Below are 23,025 nucleotides of genomic sequence, written 5' to 3' on the forward strand. Positions count from 1 at the left end.
GAAAAGTCCTTCTAGATGCTTAAGATTTTTTTCTTCCCTCAGTGTAAAACCTTCACATTTCAATTTCGTTTTTTGCAGAATCAATTACCTTTTGTGTACGTTGCTGGTTTATGTAAGATTTAACTAATTAATGCAACTACAAGTGGAACACTCATACACGTTTGAGAACAACTACATTGCTTCTTGGTGAGTTTACCATTCAGCCTGTGGAGGCAGGAGTGTACAGTAGAAAAAAGCACCCCCCAGTGATCAGCAACAGCGAGGATGCTTTGTGGGCAAGTGGAGAGCCCTATTAAGAGCACAGGCCCATCGGGCAGTTCTGGTGCAGACCATGCAGGGTCACTTAACAGCTGGGTAGAGGGGCTACAGTTCAGGGCACACTAACACACAAGTTCCAACTTAGGAGACGCCCAGAACTGGAGACAGAAGGGAACCCATCTTGAAGACACTGCAGATTCTGTTCCAGACTGCTGTAACAAATAAATATTGCAATAAAGCTAGTGCCACAGACTTTTTTGGTTTCCCAATGACTATCTATTAAGTGTGCAATAGCATCATACCTAAAAAAATGTATCAGCCAGTTCAGTTCAGTCGCTCAGTCGTGTCCAACTCTTTGCAACCCCATGAACCGCAGCACGCCAGGCCTCCGTGTCCATCACCAACTCCCGGAGTCCACCCAAACCCATGTCCATTGAGTCAGTGATGCCATCCAACCATCTCATCCTCTCTTGTCCCCTTTTCCTCCTGCCCTCAATCTTTCCCAGCATCAGGGTCTTTTCAACTGAGTCAGCTCTTCGCATCAGGTGGCCAAAGTATTGGAGTTTCAGCTTCAACATCAGTCCTTCCAATGAACACCCAGGACTGATCTCCTATAGGATGGACTGATTGGATCTCCTTTCAGTCCAAGGGACTCTCAAGAGCCTTCTCCAACACCACAGTTCAAAAGCATCAATTCTTCAGTGCTCAGCTTTCTTTATAGTCCAACTCTCACATCCATACATGACTACTGAAAAAACCATAGCCTTGACTAGAGGGACCTTTGTTGGCAAAGTAATGTCTCTGCTTTTTAATATGCTGTCTAGGTTGGTCATAACTTTCCTTCCAAGGAGTAAGTGTCTTTTAATTTCATGGCTGCAATCACCATCTGCAGTGATTTTGGAGCCCAGAAAAATTTTAATTTTTAAAAAATAAATTGTCCAGTTTGGATGCATGAGACAAGTGCTCAGGGCTGGTGCACTGGGATGACCCAGAGGATGGGGAGGGAGGTAGGAGGGGTGTTCAGGACGGGGAACACATGTAAATCCATGGCTGATTCATGTCAATGTATGGCAAAAACCACTACAATATCGTAATTAGCCTCCAACTAATAAAAATAAATGGAAAAAAAAATTGCTAGGACTCCCCTGGTGGTCCAGTGGTTTACCTTCCAACACAGCAGATGTGTATTCGATCCCTGGTCAGGGAGCTAAGACCCCACACGCCCCACGTCCAAAAAAGCAAAACATAAAATAGAAGCAATACTGTAACAAATTCATAGACTTTAAAAAAATGGTCCACATTAAAACAAAAACTAAAAAAAAATTTCTAACTATCATCTGAGCTATAATCTTTTGGTTGGTGAAGGGTCTGAAATATTCCAGGAATTACCAAATATGACACAGAGACATGGAGTGACCAAATGCTTGTGAAAAAAATGACACTGATAGACTTGCTCAAAGGAGACTTTCCACAAACCTTCAATTTGTAAAAACAAACAAAAAACCCCACAATATCTGTGAAGCACAGTAAAAATAGCTATGTCTGTGTGAGTTTTAGGGTACCTTAGTAAGGTTTCAAAGTACATATGCTGGGGCAATGCCATTCCTTAAGATATGCGAAGATGGATGTGGTAACATTTTCCTCTCCAAAATGATGGCTGCTGTGTTTAGTCCATTTTTTCTTTTAATAGATTCAACCTCCCACAGTGATAAATTATACTGGTTATGATTTTAGTTTTATAGTGTAATGATGACTCTCTTAAAACTACCCTTAGAAAGGTTAACAGTCTCTGATGACTATAATTAAATATATATTTGAGTATAATTAAACATATATTTGAAAACTAAGATGATAATTCTTTAGGGAAACTAAGTGAATCCCCATGTCTTGCTTCTCTCAGCATGTTATTGTTCAGTAGAACTCTCTCTCTTTTGTTTTTCTAACAATGCTCACCCCTTGTGGTTAGGAACTTAAATTGTTTGTGAGTATGTTTTCATTCATTTTTCCACATATACAATAAGCATTTAATTGCACAGTTGCACATACTCAAGTGTGATGGTTTAAAAATTATTTAACAACCAAATTAACATTATTAACTTAAACTAATCTGTCACAGTCATTATGCAACCTGAGGAAACAGAAGGGGGAAAAATAGTTCCTTTTATACAAGTGGCTTTTTACCAGTTCATTTCAAGAGTACATATAAACATTAGAGAGAATATAACCATATTTCATGATCACAAAGACAGCAAAAACAAGGTGGTCGTATAGCTTTCATGTTATCACGCCTCCGCACAGTCCCTATAGGAAACAGGGAGGCAGAAATTTCTTTCACTTCAACATCCTGTTATTGAAATTTCTCTGAAAACTATTTGCTTTTTCAAAATACAGAAGCAAATGTTTTGGGATTGTACGCTCTGACATCCCTCTGTTGCCTCAATAAAAGATTAATTTGTGGTCCTTGCCTCCCCTTTGTTATTTTTGTGGTTTAATACTCCTCATGATAGAATCAGTTAACAAAAAGAAAAATCTCGGGTCTTTTCATGGGTGTTTTCAAGAGCCCCATACTCCTCGGCTAGTTTCTGTCCTCCAACACAGAGGCAAAGGCTCCAAAGACTGCTTGGTCCCCAACTGATCCCAGGATTCTGTTGTATAAACTTATTCGTACAAGGGTGGGTTATTCCCTGAACTGTAGTCATCTAAGAGGGCCAAGGCTGGTCTACCAGGGAGTCTCCCATTCTCGGTGGCCTGTCTACTCTACCCTCATAAAGGGGAGGAGCCAAGTATCACATTTCCAGATCATCCGGGTGCATCTGCAGTCAAGACACTGCAACTATAAAGACATAAACCAGTTAAGAGAAGTCAATTACAAATATATAAACAAATCTTTGCAGTTTTTAACTACAAATTTTTTGAGCACCAATTAAGTACCAGGCACAGTCCGAAGTGCTGAGAAATCAGATAGTTAAGCATCTGTATCTTCCCTCCAAACACCTTGATGATCAGGAGAAAAACACTTTAATATGAGACAGTTACAACTATAATCAAAATACAGATAAACTGTTAATGGAGGGAGCACACAGGAGGGAGGGATCCATTTAAGTGGGGCAGATTATTTAGAAAAGTTTCAGAGAAAAGGTGAGTATTAATCGGTTCATAAAGGACCAAGGGCATTTCATGAGGACATTAAATAGCATGGGATGATCAGGAAATTGAAGATGGCTAATATATTAGGATCACTAAAGTATAAGAAAGATGAGGATGGATAGGACACATTGAAGAAGTCTTAAAAGCAATGCTTAAAAAGTTAGCTATTGTTAAAAGACGCCAGGAAGCCAAACCCACTCTTTTGAAAACTATTTTTTGTTTTTTTTTTTAAAGGGAAAAGAATCAAGCACCATGTTTGACTTTTCCTATACAAACTAACTGCTGGTTAAACAAAGGGTAGAAGAAGAATTTCTCTTGATAGGTGAGTTCTGGCTGATACTATCCATGAAGAAAGAATGGTGGGATAAAAATACCACCAATTCACAACACATAATGAACTAATGCATCCAGGGTCCAAGCATCAGTGGGTACTAACCTCACGAAAAAAGAGATGAAGTCACTTTATAGGCATCCCAATAAAAGAAAACAACTCTGTCCATTAAATAGTCTTGCCCCAAAACCAAAACTAAGACCTAACTTAAATCTGGCCATTACCCTAATTTATAGAAAATACACCACAGAGATACTATAAGCAAAATTCAAACTAAGAAATTTTATAAGGAAAATAATCCATTTTTTTTTTCTTGCACTTTTACAGAAAAAAAGAGAGATGAGAGGATCTACAGACTTGTTGTTTAGTCACTAAGTCTTGTCCAATTCTTCGTGACACTATGGACTGTAGCATGCCATAGCTGCCTGGAGAAACTATAGATTAAAAGTGACCTAAAAGATATTTTTACAAATTACAAAATGTGAGCCTTACTTGGGTTCTCATTCAAACAAACTGTAACAACAAAAAGAAAATTTACGACATTTTGATTCTATTGCAAATTTGCCCAGTGACTAGATATTTGATATTAAGAATTATTAATATGCTCAGATATGACAGTGATACTTTAGTTCTGTTTTTTAAAAGTTCTTATCTTTTAGAGATTCACACTGAAATATCTATGAGTGAATCAATATGATATCTAGGATTTTATTAAGAATTATACTGGGGGAAGGAGTAGATACTACAGTTGAAACAAGAATGGTCATCTGTTAATAACTGCTGAAGCTGAATGAACAGAGAGGTTCATTATACTATTCTGCAAACTAGTACAGCCACTATGGAGAACAGTGTGGAGATATCTTAAAAAACTGGAAATAGACCTGCCATATGACCCAGCAATCCCACTTCTGGGCATACACACTGAGGAAACCAGATCTGAAAGAGACACGTGCACCCTAATGTTCATTGCAGCACTGTTTATGATAGCCAGGACATGGAAGCAACCTAGATGCCCATCAGCAGATGAATGGATGAGGAAGCTGTGGTACATATACACAATGGAATATTACTCAGCCATTAAAAAGAATTCATTTGAATCAGTTCTAATGAGATGGATGAAACTGGAGCCCATTATACAGAGTGAAGTAAGCCAGAAAGATAAAGAACATTACAGCATACTAACACATATATATGGAATTTAGAAAGATGGTAATGATAACCCTATATGCAAAACAGAAAAAGAGACACAGATGTACAGAACAGACTTTTGGACTCTGTGGGAGAAGGCGAGGGTGGGATGTTTTGAAAGAACAGCATGGATATTATCTATAGTGAAACAGATCACCAGCCCAGGTGGGATGCATGAGACAAGTGCTCGGGCCTGGTGCACTGGGAAGACCCAGAGGGATCGGGTGGAGAGGGAGGTGGGAGGGGGGGATTGGGATGGGGAATACATGTAAAACCATGGCTGATTCATGTCAATGTAGGACAAAACCCACTACAATACTGTAAAGTAATTAGCCTCCAACCAATAAAAAAAAAATTATACTGGGGGAAGAGTAGATGATACTACAGTTGAAACAAGAATGGTCATCTGTTAATAACTGCTGAAGCTGAATGAACAGAGAGGTTCATTATACTATTCTGCATATTTTGTGTATATTTGAAATTCTCCATAATAAAAGATTACAAAAAGAGAGAACTTAGTAGTTAGCATACATAGGATCTGAGATTTTGAAACAATGAGATAGTCTTTAAAAACAGTGATATTAAAGATATTTTGAAAATGTCCAATAATACCATTTTAACTAGTTGTTTTAGATTCTTTCACATATCTCCTTCCAGAATCTATCTATGTTTTAGATAGTTACATAGAGCAGGGTCTGAGAATGGAAAGAGACAAATAAGCAAGGACTGTCTAGGAAGAGATTATAGAATAGAAAAGAAACTGGGGGATGGTAAATTAACATTGGTAGAGGAAGATTAGTTGTCGGAGGAGACTCACAGAGAATGGTTAGAGGGCTCAGGGCAGATATAACAGGACCAAGGAATAGAACAGAAAAGCAAGTAAAAAATGCCAGAAAGGTAAAATCTACATAAGAATCCAGAAGGTACTGGTGACCTTTACTGGTGGCGGCTTTAAGGATAGTTTTTAAAAGCCAGACCACAGTGGGTTGAGGAATAAGCTTTTGAGATGTCTGTCAGAAGGAAAGGAAGTGAAGAGATGATAGCGTGAAGGGCATCAGCATTAACTGGAGCTGGAGGCAGTAATGAGAGGCTGGCTGGTGTGAGAGATGCTGCACTCTCTTCATAACTCTTGTAGAAGAGGCTAAGGAGAACAACAGGACTCAGAGGCAGATACAGAAGATACTTAGGGTAGGAGGGAGCAGGACCCAACTCACATTCTACGTGGTAAGAATAGCAGCTTGTCCAAGGAGAGGCTTCATTTATGCTGGAGGTTTTTAAAGCTCTTTCCATGTTTCTATTATTAAACAATACTAAGGCCTCTGATTTGTCAGATATTCTAAATGTGCCATTTTCTGTTTTGTCCATATCGTGATTTATTTTCCCCCTGAAATATACCAAGCTATGATTACTCTGGCTGGTGTCTTCCCCATGACAATCAAGGATGACCAGGGGACAGGTCTATCAAATCTTTCACCAACTCATCTCTGTAATACCCACCGAGACTAACACCCTATCCTCACTTAGACTTGACATGAGACTTTTCAAGGAGATTCTGCTGAGGATGTGAAATGTAAGGGCCATTCATTCAACAAAGAGATGTAGAGTGAGATTCCAGACCAAGAGGTCTCGTGCCTAATGGTAAAACCACTCATTAGGAAGCAGATAAAAATGTTCAAGTGGAGGAGAGTTTTGAGAAAGGGAGTGAAGGATGTGTGAAGGGTTATAAACTGTTGCAACTGGACATGACAATGGCACGTCAACTAGGCGCCTACCTCCTGAGGGCCTTTTTGGGGGACAATGAGAGCATCCTGATCTTGGGCAGGTTATGAAACCTGGTCTCAAGGTCTCCTCTGAAAAACACAAGTTGTTAAAGGAAATTTCTAGAGTCTTCCTGCTTTTAAAAGTGCTAGGATTTTCTAAAGGGTGAAATAAATGCTGTATTAAAAATAGATGTTCATGGTTTCCAAATTTGGTCTTATAGCTTTAACAGAGTACATAGTAAGCTGTGGAGGGTTTTCTAAAAAGAGAAGAGAGACAACAAAGCTATTAATATGATGATAAAAAGATGGATAATGTGGAACACATCACCTCCTTCCTTTAAACCTTAGTTTTCGGGAGAGGAATCTGAGACTCACTAGTCTTACTGTACAATCCAAGGAGGACTGTGCATGGCTTATCTTTAAAAATGGACAGGAGGGACTTCCAGTGGCTAAGACTCAGCATTCCCAGTGCAGGGGGCCCAGGTTCAATCCCTTGTCAGGGAACTAGATGCCATACGTCACAACTAAGCATGCTGTGACTAAAAAAGATCTCACATACCACAACTAAGACCTGGTACAGCCAAATAAACAAATATTGTTTTAAGTATGAAAAAATAAAAACATAAAAGTGGAGAGGTGATTTGTTGCATGTTTCTGATAGTTGCTGGATAGTGAAGGCAAGCTTCATAAGCAAGAGTAAGGCATGACTCTCACCTAAGGTTATCAGATAGCCTAACACTTTAACATAACCCATGATGGGTTTCCTTGACCATCCAGTGATTAAGACTCTGTGCTTCCAATGTAGGGGGTGTGGGTTCAATCCCTGGGAGGGAAACTAAGATCCCACATGCTATGTGCAATGTGGCCAAAAAATAAATAAATAATACATCAAAAGATCAGCAACAAGTTTGATGTTCACCATTAATTAAAATAACCCCAGAGAATAATGAGAAAGAGGTGGAAACGTGAAAATAGAGTGAGTACTTTACAACTCTGAAAATGTGTCAGATCACCTCATGCAGAATCTGTCAGATACTAAACATTTTAATCCAGCGTGGACTTTCAGCAACACTCTGCTTTGACTCACAATATGATCTAAGGTTAGGCCAAGTGGAAAGTGACACCTTCCAAACAGTACTGAAATTAAAAATACATGATGACCATGGATTATAAATCACTATATTTCCAGACCGCAGCTTTGCCTTTTAATCTTTATAAGAACACCTACCAACACTGGGTCTTCATAGAACACTATTAGTAAATCACTAAACAAAAACTTTGTCTTATCTATGACATATTTAAATTTTTTCATGAATTAATACCTGAGTGGAAGTTTTCATTCATAATCTCATCATTATCATTAAAATCCACATTTTACAGCTTACCACTAGGAAGTTGATTCAGTTTCATCTTTAGATTCCAAGTTGATAGTGGAGGGCCATGCCTCCTGGCCTACCTTTCCTGGGCCCAGGATGAGAGCCCAGGGATGGCCATGTTCTAGGAAAAGGGAACTCTACATCCCTAATAGTTTCAAAGGATTAGGTCTGGTAGACAGAGTGCCTAAAGAACTATGGGTGGAGGTTCATAACATTGTACAGGAGGTGGTGACCAAAACCATCCCAAGAGAAAGAAATGCCAGAAAGCAAAGTGGTTGTCAAAGGAGGCTTTACAAATAGCTGAGAAAAGAACAGAAGAAAAAGGCAAAGGAGAAGAAGAAAGATATACCCATTTAAATGCAGAGTTGTAGAAAATAGCAAGGAGAGATAAGAAAGCCTTCTTAAGTAAACAATGCAAAGAAATAGAGGAAAACAATAGAATGGGAAAGACTAGAGATCTAATTAAGAAAATTGGAGATACCAAGGGAACATTTCATGCAAAGGTGGGCTCAATAAAGGATAGAAATGGTATGGACCTAACAGAAGCAGAAGATATTAAGAAGAGGTGGCAAGAATACACAGAGGAACTGTACAAAAAAGGTCTTAATGACCTGGATAACCACGATGGTGCGGTCACTCACCTAGAACCAGACATCCTGGAGTGAGAAGACAAGTGGGCCTTAGGAAGGATCACTATGAGCAAAGCTAGTGGAGATGATGGAATTCCAGCTAAGCTATTTCAAATCCTAAAAGATAATGCTGTTAAAGTGCTTCACTCAATATGCCAGCGAATTTGGAAAACTCAGCAGTGACCACAGGACTGCAAAAGGTTAGCTTTCATTCCAATCTCAAAGAAAGACAGTGTCAAAGAATGTTCAAACTATCATATAATTGTGCTCATTTCACATGCTGGCAAGGTAATGCTCAAAATCCTTCAAGCTAGGCTTCAGCTGTATGTGAACTGAGAACTTCCAGATGTACAAGTTGGACTTAGAAGAGGCAGAAGAACTGACCAGAGATCAAATTGCCAACATCTGCTGGATCATAGAAAAAGCAAGAGAATTCTAGAAAAACATCTACTTCTGCTTCATTGACTATGCTAAAGCCTTTGACTGTGAGTACAACCTTAAGACAATACAATGTGGTAGATGGGAGCTCACACAGTCACACTGGCTGTGTCCTAGCCTCTGGTGTAACGTGTAAGAAGCAAGCTAGTAAATCAGTACATCAGTAAGTACCCTTGGATAGACTCTAAAGAACCACCACTTCTCAATATATTCTGCAATTCTACTGCTTTGAAAATGATATAAAGCATGAGTTGATCAGCACTGTGGAAATCAAAGCCTGCTCACTGCACCCATTATTCATAACTAAGAACCCAAGTACTGTGGCTTTGTTGTTGTTTAATCATTAAGCCATGTCCGAGTCTTTTTGACCCCATGGACTGTAATACATCAGGCTCCTCCGTCCTCCACTATTTCCTGGAGGTTGCTCAAATTCATGCCCATTGAGTCAGTGACATCATCCAACCATCTTATCCCCTGCTGCCCCCTTCTCTCTTTGCCTTCAATCCTTCCCAGCATCAGGGTCTTTTCCAATGAGTACATGACTAATAGATCTTACTTCTTATTCCCCGCCTTTCACTGAACTGTGGTACCACTGTCAGGGGGTCAGAGGAAGCCAGAAGGTCAGAGAGTTAATCCTGCTAATTAGACTTTTTTCTTGAAAAGATTTAATCAGTCCCACAGTGGTTTTAATTTGATGCAATTTCTTTCTTTTTCAACAAGGTGTAATTGATGGTACAGTACATGGGCTTTGGCATGGTTCAGACCTGGATTCAAATTCTAGTCCTGCTGTTTTTCACATAGCAACATGAGGGGGAAAAAATCTATCTCACATATTATACAGAATAAATAAGAGGCTGTAGAGTGAAATGTGACCAGGACATGCCTCACGTGAAGTCAAGTTCAATTAAGGTTTCCTCCATTCCTGACAAACCAGTTCGATAAATTAACTTCAGAGATTTGTACGTAAGAGCTCTCTTCATTTCCGGGAAGGTCTACGCAGACTTGTCTACATTTGTCATCAGTTGTTTTTTCTCTCCTCAAGTGGTTTCTTCCAATCAAAAACTGCCTTCTCCAGACTTCCCTGGTGGTGCAGTGGTTAAAGATCTGCCTACCAATCCAGGGGACACGGGTTCAACCCCTGGTCTGGGAAGATCCCACATGCCATGGGGCAACTAAGTCCATGTGCCACAACTCCTGGAGCCCATGAGCCCACACTCAGCAAGAAGAGAAGCCGCCACAATGAGAAGGCTGTGTGATGCAACTAGACAGCTGCCTCCACTCACCACAACTAGAGAAAGCCTACACAGCAAGGAAGACCCAGTGTAGCCAAAAAAAGAAAAGAGAAAAAAAAAAGAATGCCTTCTCCTAACCACCTACCCTCCAACCCCACTAATGCAGGCCTACTTGCCTTCAAAACTGAGCCTAAACTCCAATGTTGTACCATCAGTACCACCTAATACAGTGTTTGTATATAGGAGTACCTACCATATAAATATTTTCAAATGTCATTAAATAAGACAAATGTAATCAAAGAACACTAAAACCAAACATGTTTAGAAGGAAATGTTTGTAGTTATTCAAAGGGACATGATGATTTTATCATATTTAAAGCAAAAACAGAAGAAAAGTCAGAAAATAAAGCAAGGTCAACAATTTAATTTTCCAAAAACAGTCCTGTGATTCTAAACACTGAGGTCCTAAACCAGGGCACTCTAGTAATTACTTTACTTATTTACTTAAGTAACATCTGAGGACCCCATACATATATTTTCTTCCCATGACCAAGCAAGTCAAGGAAATTTCCTTTTCTCTGTGTCACCGACTCTGACAATTTCTCCCTATCCCTAGGCCCTGCCATCCCCATCCCCCACATCTTCGGAATTCAAAGGCAAAGCCTGTAGTCTCCACACACTTCAGTAAATGCTTTTCCATTTTCTTTCACCTAATAGAAGGATCTTTGACTTTATCTGGGAACATCTCACTGTGCAGTCACCTTTAGTGACCTAAAGAAGCCTCTTAGGGGTAATTTTTCTTTGTGGACCTTGACACTGCCTTGAAAGTTTACAGTCATAAATTGTTACCCACTGAGAACAATTTCTCAAACTTGGTTAAATAATTACATAGACACCAAAAGAAAACCACCCTCTACCTAAATCCACTGCATTATCTTGTCTCCTAATTCAAAGAAAGCCCAGTTGATGTTTTGAATACCTTAGAGGCATTATAACATGAAGTTACAAAATGGAACTAGAAGATTCAAAAAGAATCTTCAAACTGGAGGATAGCATTTGTTATTTGGTGGCACCTTCTGGGAAAGCTCAAAATTACAGCTCAGCTCTGTTAAACATAAATTCTCACACAGAAGTAAGGTGGGGAAACTTCTGAGAGCTGGGAACCAGTGCTGATGATGCATTACAACAATGTTAAAATTCAGAACTATGAGGGTTGGTTTTATTTTAAGTGAATATGTGTATGAAGTGAGAGGTCCCTGGATGTTTCACTGCACATCCCTCAGCTCTGACTGTACATGCCAAACTCACCAATGAAGACAACCTGTCACCTCCTAAAGGCTGCTGGTAGAGCCCAAACAAATGGGTAGGTCAAAGAAACAGGATTCATAAATGGAATAAGAAATACGGTATCAAAGGCTTTCACCAAAACACACACACACACACACACACGAGACTTCCCTTGTGGTCCAGTGGTTAAGATTCTTCACCTCCACAGCAGGAGGCAGGGGTTTTGATCCCCGATTGGGGAACTAAGATCACCCATGCCACGCAGAGTTGGCCAACACACAAATAAACACAAAAGGCTTTCACAGCAATGATGCATTTCATGAAGCACATCTCTGTAATCACAATATGAATTCCTGGAACAGCAAGATTTGCTCCACCCCTGAACTCCTCTTGAGTGCATTCTCTACCAAGTAGGATCAAATTCTGGCTCTACTTTAAACATGGCGATGTTGGGCAAGTTTCTTAATCTTTGAGTCTCAGTTTCCCCATCTATAAGATGGGAATAATGAGTCTTTCATAGAGTTGTTTTGAGAGTTAAATGAGTTAAAAGAAGTGAAGTACTTAGACGGGTGACTGGCACATAGAAAGCACTGAAGGAAAGTTTAGCTACAAATATCAGGCATCCTGATGACATGGTAAAGCTAGTTGTGCAAATACCACATTGAGTCACATCCTTGACTTTGTGTCTAGATGACAGATGGGACAATGACATAAAAATCATGGGCCCTAGGGTTAGAAACAAGAATGCATTGAATAGGCAAAACAGCTTCCTTGAAAGAGGCTCAAGAAATTTACTGGGAGAGAGAAAATTCAATACAACCAAGTGAAAATGGTGAGTGTTGGCAATTCTTGATGACAACCAACTCTTCAATGATAGGGCCCCCTCTCTGTTCAAGACCCTCAGCTACCTAAGGGCTTCTAAGGAATAATTTAACTTAAAAACTGAAAAACCATTTGGGCATGGTATAGCACCCAAACAAGGAAGAGAAAGAGCCTCTTAGCTTTTTGTTTTAATATTTCCGGTTTAATTGTTTCAAATCCTTTTTGGAATAAGTGAGGAATGTGGCTGAACAAAGGACCAGTGGACTAGCTAGGCTGCGCCTCCTCCATCTGATCACATTGAGCACAGACAACAACCAACCAAGCATTAGGAAACAGGTCAGGTGCAATGTCTCCTGGCATCCAACAAAGTTACGTTTCTGCCAATGATGTTAAAGATGTGCCACCCCAGGGCTACATCTACAGAGGAAAAGTACACGCCTGCAGGTACTGTTTACTTCCAGTTATAATATGCAGAGAATAGGAGTCCAGAGCAAGAGAGCACCCCCCTCCCCAGAGGGTCAGGGCAGCCCTTTAATGAATGGCCGCTCCAGCTGCTCACTCACCATCCTTACAGACTTTACAGCTCTTGCATGTGCTGGGATTACAAGTCATTAAAAAGCCACTTTGAAAGCACAATAAAGACCTTCTTCTCTGACTGCCACAACGTTCCATCACATAAAAACCTGAGGCCAGTGCTTCAGCAGCAGGACATTTACTGCCAGCTCCAGACAGTGTAAGCGGGGCAGGGGCCAGGGCGGGGCCAGAGGAAATGAGGCACCACAAAAGCGGGGGTGGAGGGGGTGCAGGGAGGAGAGTTTCTTTTTCCTTCTCTTTCCTTTTTTTTCTTTCCAAAGAAACTTTCTGCTAAGCTGGTTTGAAGTCTTTACTCTGTATCTGAACCACCAACCACCCTCAGGAAAACCCACTCCATCTGATGCGATTTCATTGTTCTTTGTCAAGATTTTATCTAAGAAAACACTCTGGTAAGCCAAACTATCAAGATATGATTAAAATTTCATTTCTCACACTGCCAAATGTAGTCTGCCCATTTACAAGGAAATGTAGTCTGCCCATTTACAAGGAAACATAATGAAAACTTTTAACTTCTGTACTTTTAAATTATGATTAAATCTCTACAAAGCAAAATTTAAAAAAAAAAAGTGAAGGCAATGATAAGGAAATTACTACCATAACTGAATCTGATCATAAATGGTTATTTCGATTTTCTTTTACTGTTTTTCCCCCTTTTCTGCTATGAATACCAAACTTCCTCCTATCACAAAACAACATCAACTCAATAAACTTCCCTTCAGAAGCAGAGTTACATGAAAAAGAAAAACTAGGGAACTACAGTTAAAGGATTTGTTTTTATTCTAAATTAACGTTTCAACAGGTTAATGAAAAACAGAATTACACTTTTAGTTGACCCAGATACACTCAGATTCTTACTCTTTCTTGCTGCTAGTTAGTGCCAGTTACTAGTAAGAACAATCACTTGCCACAAGTGACCATTACAGCTACAAAAAGGTGAATTCTTCAACCAAGAACAGCTTTACTCTAATGGAATTACCCAAGTTCTTAAATGCCAAATATTCTTAATGCTGACATTTATACAGACAACAAAAACAAGCCCTTATCATGCTTTCAGTCTTTGCTAAATGTTCACCCACTATAAAAACAACCATTCTGCCTCCCTCCCCACCCTCCCAGCTTCCACCTCCCAAATTCTGTAAAGGAAAATTATTGATGGACTTTCATATGACAATATTAGGTTTCTTTATAAAATGAGAAGCATTTCAGGAATTTCAGATCCTATTTTAAAATTACTCTTTCAGTCATATTAATAGTAATCCAAAGATAAATCATTTCTTAGGATGTCTTCTTTTAATAGTAATAGCAATAAAAAAAAAATCTACCAAGTGCCTACCAATGCAGTACTAGGTAAGCCCTAGCCCTTTATTTCATTTAATTAAAAGCTAAAAAGATCCTGGGAAACTTAGGCTTAACTTTTTATTTAATACTGAGACTCCCTATCCTGTATTTTTCCAGTTACCATATTACACGTGCACATCATTATCAAGGCCATATACCTCCTCAATGCAAAATCCAGGGCAAAGTGACATGTATTTCAAGTGCTTTTTCCCCTTTAAAACATTTAACCTATACTTGAAAAAGTACACTAGAATTCTAAAGTATTTCTGAACATAAAAAAATCTCCTTCAAAGCTATAGGTAATAAGGACTGCCAGAAGCCAAATCATGGAACAGTAGCTCATAACATTTTTTGGTTAGTGTGTTAAGTGCTTTACCTAAATTGACTATTTTCACAATAATCCTGAAAAGTAAAGTCAATATCTCTATCACAAAAAAAAAGAAAAGAAAATTAGGAATATAGAAGGTCAAATTATTTGCCCAAATTACTGGTGGAGCTGGGATTCAAAACACAGCTAATCTGACTCACAGATTTAGAGAACAAACTCACAGTTGCCAGAGGGGAAGGACAGGGGAGAGGGATCGTTAGGGAGTTTGGGATGGATGCGTACACACCCCTATATTTAAAATGAATAACCAACAAGGACCTACTGTATGGCACAGGGAACTCTGCTCAATATTGTGTGGAAGCCTAGAGGGGAGAGGAGTTTGTGGGAGAATGGATACATGTGCATATATGGCTTGAGTGCCTTTACTGTCTACCCGAAACTATCACAACAGTTAATTGGCTATACTCCAATACAAAATAAAAACTTGATTAAAACAACAACAACAACAACAAAAACAGCCTGTCTGACACCAGAGTGCAGACTCCTAATTACTTGATTACTATCTCCCTACCCACACGCACATCAACAAATAAATGCTTCCTCAAAAATCATACAGGCATATAAACCAAGGATGCACTTCTTTTTTCTCTGAGTACTCACATACAAAGTATATAAAAATCAGGGACTTCTCTGGTGGTCTAGTGGTTAAGAATCCATCTTCTAATGCAGGGGACATGAGTTCAATTTCTGGTAGGGAAACTAAGATCCTACATGCCATAGAGCAACTAAGCCCACAAACTGCAAACTTCTGAGCACATGCCACAAATGAAGAGCCTGTGGTCTGCAACAAAAGACCTCACGTGTTGCAGCTAAGACCCAATACAGCCAAATAAATAAATAAGTAAATATATATATTTTAAAAAATCAAAGTATATAAAAATCATAACCAAGAAACATACGAAGAGAATCAAATGAAGAAACATATGAATCAACAATCTAAGCTTCCTAACCCATCTTAACAGCATTGATTTTTATTTTTTATATAAAACCCAAATCTAACAATTATGGAAAAGCTTCTTTTAAAAAATTCTTCCTTTTAATTCTGGAGAAGAAAATGGCAACCCACTCCAGTACTCTTGCCTAGAAAATCCTATGAATGGAGGAGCCTGGTGTCCATGGGGTCGCAAAGAGTTGGACATGACTGAGCGACTTCACTTTCATTTCCTTTTAATCCAAACTATCCTGTGTCAAGATAAGATACTTTCTTTACAGACATACCAGATGAATAATCTTTTTCCCCTGGCCCTTCCCAATTCTTCATACTTCGTTCAATTTCCTTTTGTGTCCTTCTACTGCTCCTAAAGTCCATGATCTCTGCCTGCTATGTGCAAAATTACCCTCTACCCAGCCCCCCACCACTGAACATAAATCTGACTGATGTTCAAATAATGAAGCCGGAAAGGTCCTCAGACAGATCAGGTCATCTGATCCTACTTACTCAGATGCAGAAAGGCTCACCATCAGGAAAATGGGAATGGTGTCCTTGAAGGTGGGTCTGTCCCAAGCTATCCGATCAATTGCTTGCCAAGGGAGGCCAGGGGTAGCTTAGTGCTCTCCATTACAATTGCTTCCTGTTCCTTTGGTCTTAACCACAGAAAGGTCACCAGGTAGCAGAAAGGCCAAACACAAGCTACCTTATCCAGTAGAGAAAGGGAATTTCAACCCTCTTTTATCCTCCTTTGCACACATAAAGTCTTTTGGACCCTGGCTTACTTCAAATAACTTTTAGTCAATTCTTTTCTGTTCTACCACCTATATTTAGAATATTAAACCAATAGCAGCAAAGATAAAGGCACTACTAGAAAACCAATAAGGAAAGTACCATTGTTGGATTTTATACCTAAATAACCCCAAAATTAAACACAGCAAAGGCTAACAGAGTTTTGCCAAGAGAGCGCACTGGTCATAGCAAACACCCTCTTCCAACAATACAAGAGACAACTCTACACATGGACATCACCAGATGGCCAATACCGAAATCAGATTATATTCTTTGCAGCTGAGGATGGAGAAGCTCTATACTGTCAGTAAAAACAAGACTGGGAGCTGACTGTAGCTCAGATCATGAACTCCGTATCGCAAGACTCAGACATTAATTGATGAAATTAGGGAAAACCACTAGACCATTCAGGTATGACCTAAATCAAATCCCTTCAATTATACAGCAGAAGTGACAGATTCAAGGGATTAGATCTGATAGACACAGTGCCTGAAGAACTATGGACAGAGGTTCGTAACAGTGTACAGGAGGAGGTGATCAAAACCATCCCCCAGAAAAAGAAATGCAAAAAGGCAAAATGGTTGTCTGAGGAGGCCTTACAAATAGCTGAGAAAAGAAGAGAAGTGAAAGTCGAAGGAGAAAGGAAAGATATATCCATCTGAATGCAGAGTTCCAAAGAATAGCAAGGAGAGATAAGAAAGCCTTCCTCAGTGTTCAATGCATAGAAATAGAGGGAAACAATAGAATGGAGAAGACTAGAGAACTCTTCAAGAAAATTAGACATACCAAGAGAACATTTCAAGCAAGCAAGAGAGTTCCAGAAAAACATCTACTTCTGCTTTATTGACCATGCCAAAGTCTTTGACTATGTGAATCTCAACGAACTGCAGAAAATTCTTAAAGAGATGGGAATACCAGACCACCTTAACCTGCCTTCTGAGAAATCTTTATGCAGGTCAAGAAACAAGTTAGAACCGGACATGGAAAAACGGACTGGTTCCAAATTGGGAAAGGAGTATGTCAAGGCTGTAAATTGTCACCCTGCTTATTTAACTTATATGCAGAGTACATCATGTGAAATGCCAAGCTGGATGAAGCACAAGCTGGAATCAATATTGCAGGGAGAAATATCAATAACCTCAGATATGCAGATGAAACCACTCTATTTTTAGTATATGTGCTGCCGAAGCAAGCACCAGATGACACCACCCTTATGGCAGAAAGCAAAGAGGAACTAAAGAGCTTCTTGATGAAAGTGAAAGAGCAGAGTGAAAAGGTTGGCTTAAAACTCAACTTTCAAAAAATGAGGATCATGGCATCTGGTTCCATCACTTCGTGGCAAATAGGTGGGGAAACAATGGAAACAGGGACTGACTTTATTTCCTTGGGCTCCAAAATCACTACAGATGGTGACTGCAGCCGTTAAATTAAAAGATGCTTGTTCCTTGGAAGAATAGCCATGACAAACCTAGGCAGATATTAAAAAGCAGAGAAACTACTTTGCCAACAAAGGTCCATCTAGTTAAAGCTATGGCTTTTCCAGTAGTCATGTATGGATGTGAGAGCTGGACCATAAAAAAAGCTGAGCATGAAAGAATTGATCCTTTTAACTGGGTTGTTGAAGACTCTTGAGAGTCCCTTGGACTGCAAGGAGATCAAACCAGTCAATCCTTAAGGAAATCAGTCTTGAATATTCATTGGAAGGACCGATGCTGAAGCTGAAACTCCAATACTTTGGCCACCTGATGCAAAGAACTGACTCATTAGAAAAGAACCTGATGCTGGGAAAGATCGAAGGCAGAAGCGGAAGGGGACGACAGAGGATGAGATGGTTGGATGGCATCACTGACTGAATGGACATGAGCTTGAGCAAACTCTGGGAGTTGGTGATGGACAGGGAAGTCTGGCATATTGCAGTCCTGGCTTGCAAAGAGTTGGACACAACTCAGCGACTCAATTTAACTGAATACCCAAAAGTCTTTAGAGGCTTTAATGATATGCAAACTACTACAAAAACCCCCATTACAATCACTGGATAGGTGGCTCTAATACGTCATGAACCATCTTACAAATTTCCTATCTACCAAATGGAATTACAACTCTAACTCTTCATTCCAGAAGGTTTTTCAAGATAATGCTTTGGATAAATTTATCAAGTTGAACATGAAATTTAGGAAAAGTTGTATCTTTAAAATTACATATGAAAGGGAGGGGGCAAGAATCAAACAAAACTAAGAATACACAGAGTTAGCTAAAGAGGAAGATCATTTGTGATAACTTCATGTAGAAAGCTCATTCAATAGTGCTTTATGGGGACTTCCCTGGTGGTCTAGTGGTTAAGATCTGCCTTCCAATCCAGGGGACATGGGCGCAATCCCTGTCAGGAAACTAAAAACCCACATCCTACAGGGCCACTAAGCCCAAGTGGCAACTACTGAGACTGTGCTCTAGAGGCCGAAAGCTGCAACTACTGAAGCCCGAGAGCCACAACCAAGATTCAATGCAACCAAATAAGTAAGGATTTTTTAAAAATAGTGTTTTATTAATGTTATTTGGTCTTCTCACAAATCAGCAAATATTCAAGAAAGGTGCATTTCAAAATTTTGATGATGACCTACTACTGTAAGAAATACACACACAGTCTCTGAAATAAAAATTTCACAAACCATTACTTACCCACACTAGTTACAATATATTCTTATTTCCCTTTTTAATGCTGGTGATGACACGCTAAATTGATTTCATGGCTCACTAGTAAATCACAAACCACAACTGGAAAACCTCTGTTCTAGAAGAACTACAACAGGACAGAATATGGAGCGACAAAGTTGCTAAACTTGACGATCTTGATAGACTGGTCACACCCCAACAGCATCAACGAGCATTTCAGAGTGACTTGAAATAAAAGTCAAACATACCAAAAAAGTTCTGTATTGAGAGCAAGTTGTGAATTAAGAGGAGAGGAATAAAGCAAAGGAGGAAAAATAAATGCTTGTGAAATCTATTGCTTTCATCTCCATTTCACAAATGATCACTTTAAGGCCTTTACCAAACATTGGAACAGACTGCCCCATCTCCAGTGTTTTATATGCTACTCTGCCCCTAATCTGATTTAAAATTTTGACATGAGCTCAAAATACTCTACAGAGAGTAGGGAGGAAGGAGGTGGTCTCTTGATCTGATGCCATGTCCTATCCCTGGCTGCCTTTCTACCCAGACCAGTGCAAATGGAGAATCTGCTAAGGCCTCCTAGCCCTTGCCAGCCTTTGAGGTAGGAACTTTAGTGTAGAGTGTAGCCTCTCTATGTAACAGAAAGAGAAGTATTCTAAAATGATCGGCGATTTTTAGCCATAAGTCTTCCCTGACCATTGTCTAGAAATACCGACAACTCAAAGAGATTAGTGGGACCAATCATGACTGATGAGTAACAGCAGAGGGCCAAAGTTAGAGAAAAATGGGAAGTGAGGAAGAGATAACTTCATAGTAAATAATGTTCAGTCTCCAGAAATAGAAGGGGATAACTAACAGTACTGTCACTATAAATGTAGGATCTCCTACATTGGAAGGAGGTTAGAATAGATAACCTGAAATTCCTTTCCAACTCTTAAGAAATCTGTAATTGTAAGTTTAAGTCTTAACATCAAATAATATTTTGGGGGATTATTAGATGGCTAGATGTTCTTTAAGGAACACACAAAAGACAATACCACCCATCAGCAAACCTTTTAATGAAGATTATACACTGCCCTTTCCAAACGGGCAGTTATATTATTGGGGGGAAAAAAATTAAATATTTCATTTTCAAAATACCATTATCTGGTTTCATGACATACATATACATCAAAATGTATCAAATCACACATGTAAAATATATAGTATATTGTTATAAAACTTTTGCCTCAATAAAAGTACTGAAAAAATACTATCACCAATTTTTAGTCTACGTAAACAAACTACATAATTCTATTGAACAAAAAGGTCAACACTGTAACTGCACCCTGATATTTGTTTCTTTTTAAAATTTACTTTCTGATGTATTCTAGTTGCATTGCAGTCTTCTCACTTTCCTAAATCCACAGTCACTGAAAAGCATAGCAGCTAAGTCCTGATGAGCATCTAGATTTTTCAGCTGCTATTCAAATAACCCATTATACCATGGAATATATCTTTCCTTAAACAACTTAAAGCATAGCCTACACATCTGCAGACTCCTTAATGATTTCATTCCCTTCTTCCATTGGTCAAGGAAATTCATTTCTAGGCCGTGTCTCCTTTCTTGCTACCATTTTATGGTGCAACTGTCATTTTTCTTCCTCCATCTTTATCCTGAAGCTATCAAAACACTAACAAGGGAAAGGAGAAAAAACAAGCAGACTACTCACATCAGACTTAGAGGACATATTCTCTTCCACGTCGGAATCATTGGGATCCACAATATCGTCAAATGGCGGTAAAGTTGATTTCTTCTTCTCTGACGTCTCACTTTCAATTTTGACCTTTCCCATCTTGACGTGAGATTTATCTTTTATCTGTTTTTTATCAGCAGAGCAAGTGAGTATCAGTGGCGGGGCGCTAGAAAAACTTTTAAATAAAGCCTCTGAGCTACTCTTTTTCCTCTTTTTGGCTGAGAGTTCTTCAGAATCTGAAATGGGGGGTCTTTTACTAGGAGCCTTCTTATCTTGCTGTCCACTGGTGATGGTGAGTAAGTTACTGTCGGGTTTTGGCTCTTTTGACATGGGTTTCGGTTCCTTGAAGGCCATCTTAGGAACGATTTTTTCTTCTTTCAGTGGTTTATTTTCTTTGGGTTTCTTAGAGGATTCTTTGGAAGATTTGTTGTGATCCCTGGAAGGTTCTTTGAAGGCACTTTTATGTTCTCTGGAGTCTTTAGAAGGTTTTTCCTTGTGCTCCTTCATTAATTTGTGAGGCTTGGAAAAACTGGTGCTGCTGCTGCTGCTGCTGCTGCTGCTGCTGCTGCTGCTGCTGCTGCTGCTGCTGCTGCTGCTGCTGCTGCTGCTGCTACTGCTGCTGCTGCTGCTGCTGCTGCTGCTGCTGCTGCTGCTGCTGCTGCTGGTATGGATGCTCCTGTTAGGATCCTGCAGAAAAGTGCGAAGCAAAGCAGACTCTCAAAATGAAACGTCAATGAAGGCTAAACACCAGTCCCCTTGCACTCCAGCTCCTCAAGATGATCCTCTGCTGAGTGCTCCCAAATGCATTTTAATAGAACCCGACAACCGCCATAGAACAGGTGGGAATAGGGTATGCAAGCAACAGTGAGTGCGGGCAACCGTGATCGAGGAATTTAATGAGGCAAGTTGTTTTCTCAATCATGACAAGCATGGCGTTCTGAACATTTCAATTCAACAAATGTTCGCTTCATGCTTGTCCTAGACACGACAAGGCTGGGTAACACATGGCCCCCACTCTTAATAACTACGACACGTCTATGATGAATAGCTAGCTGTTTTGGAGCCACCTATAAAGGGCTATGATGACAAAGGAAGAGAGGGAATTAATTCTGTGGAGGGATGGAGACAAGAATAATTCAGAGATTTGTGGATAAGCAGGTAATTTCTAGAAATATGAGAATGAAAAGGTACATGGAGACCATGGATTATAATGAACTAAAACAACTAAAGCAGATTATATTTAGGGAGTGGCACGCAACTGCAGCAAAGATTGAAAAGGAGGTGGGAAAAACAGCCAAAGGTCACATACTGAAGTAGATAATATTACATTTTAATAACTTTTTAATATGAAGAATCACAAGACCTCAAAAAGAAATTAAATAATTCTCAATTTTAAATAAAGAGCAATTTTTTTCTAACCAAACTTCTTCAGTTAAGGAATATGTCTCCCATCCACTAGCAACAACAACAAAACCAAAAAAAAAGGAAGAAAAATAAAAGGAAAGGAAAGAAAAACCTAAAAGAACAAAGATTTCAGGCTTCTTGTTCAAGATGGAGGAGTAGAAAGACGTGTACTCATCACCTCCGGTGAGAGCACCGAATTCACAACTAGCTGTTGAATAACCATCGACAGGAGAATGCTAGAACTCACCAAGAAAAGATAGCCCACATCCAAAGACAAAGAAGAAGCTATAGTGAGATGGTAGGAGGGGCACAATGATAATAAAATCAAATCCCAAATCTGCTGGGTGGGTGACCCACAGACTGGAAAACAATAATACTAAGGAAGTTCCCCCACTGTTGTGAAGGTTCTAAACCCCACATCACGTTTCCCAGATCAGGGATCCCACAAAGAGACTGGGAATCCCTAGGGAATCTGCCCTTGCAGGTCAGAGGGATTTGATTATAGGACTTCCACAAGACTGGAGGAAACAGAGATTCCAGTCTTGGAGGGCACAAACAAAATCTTGTGCACACCAGGACCCAGAAGAAAGAAGCAGAGACCCCACAGGAGACTGAATCAAAACTACCTGCTAGTGTTGGAGGGTCTCTGGTGGAGGTGTGATTGGCCGGGGTTCACCACAAAGACGGAGGCCCTGGCAGCAGCAGTC

At 39.6% G+C, this 23,025-nt stretch overlaps 1 protein-coding gene across 2 annotated transcripts in view; it reads right to left on the reverse strand.

The window, feature by feature from the left end:
* Nucleotides 1–23,025, reverse strand: part of MLLT3 (MLLT3 super elongation complex subunit) — a 285,782-nt gene that overhangs the window by 53,384 nt on the left and 209,373 nt on the right. For both annotated transcript variants that reach the window (XM_020890161.2, XM_070480580.1), the window contains exon 5: nucleotides 20,891–21,601. In XM_020890161.2, coding sequence (XP_020745820.2) covers nucleotides 20,891–21,601 — 711 coding nt within the window. The remainder of the gene's footprint in view (nucleotides 1–20,890; nucleotides 21,602–23,025) is intronic.

This window comes from Odocoileus virginianus, chromosome 18, assembly GCF_023699985.2.
Source record: "Odocoileus virginianus isolate 20LAN1187 ecotype Illinois chromosome 18, Ovbor_1.2, whole genome shotgun sequence".
NCBI lineage: Eukaryota > Metazoa > Chordata > Mammalia > Artiodactyla > Cervidae > Odocoileus > Odocoileus virginianus.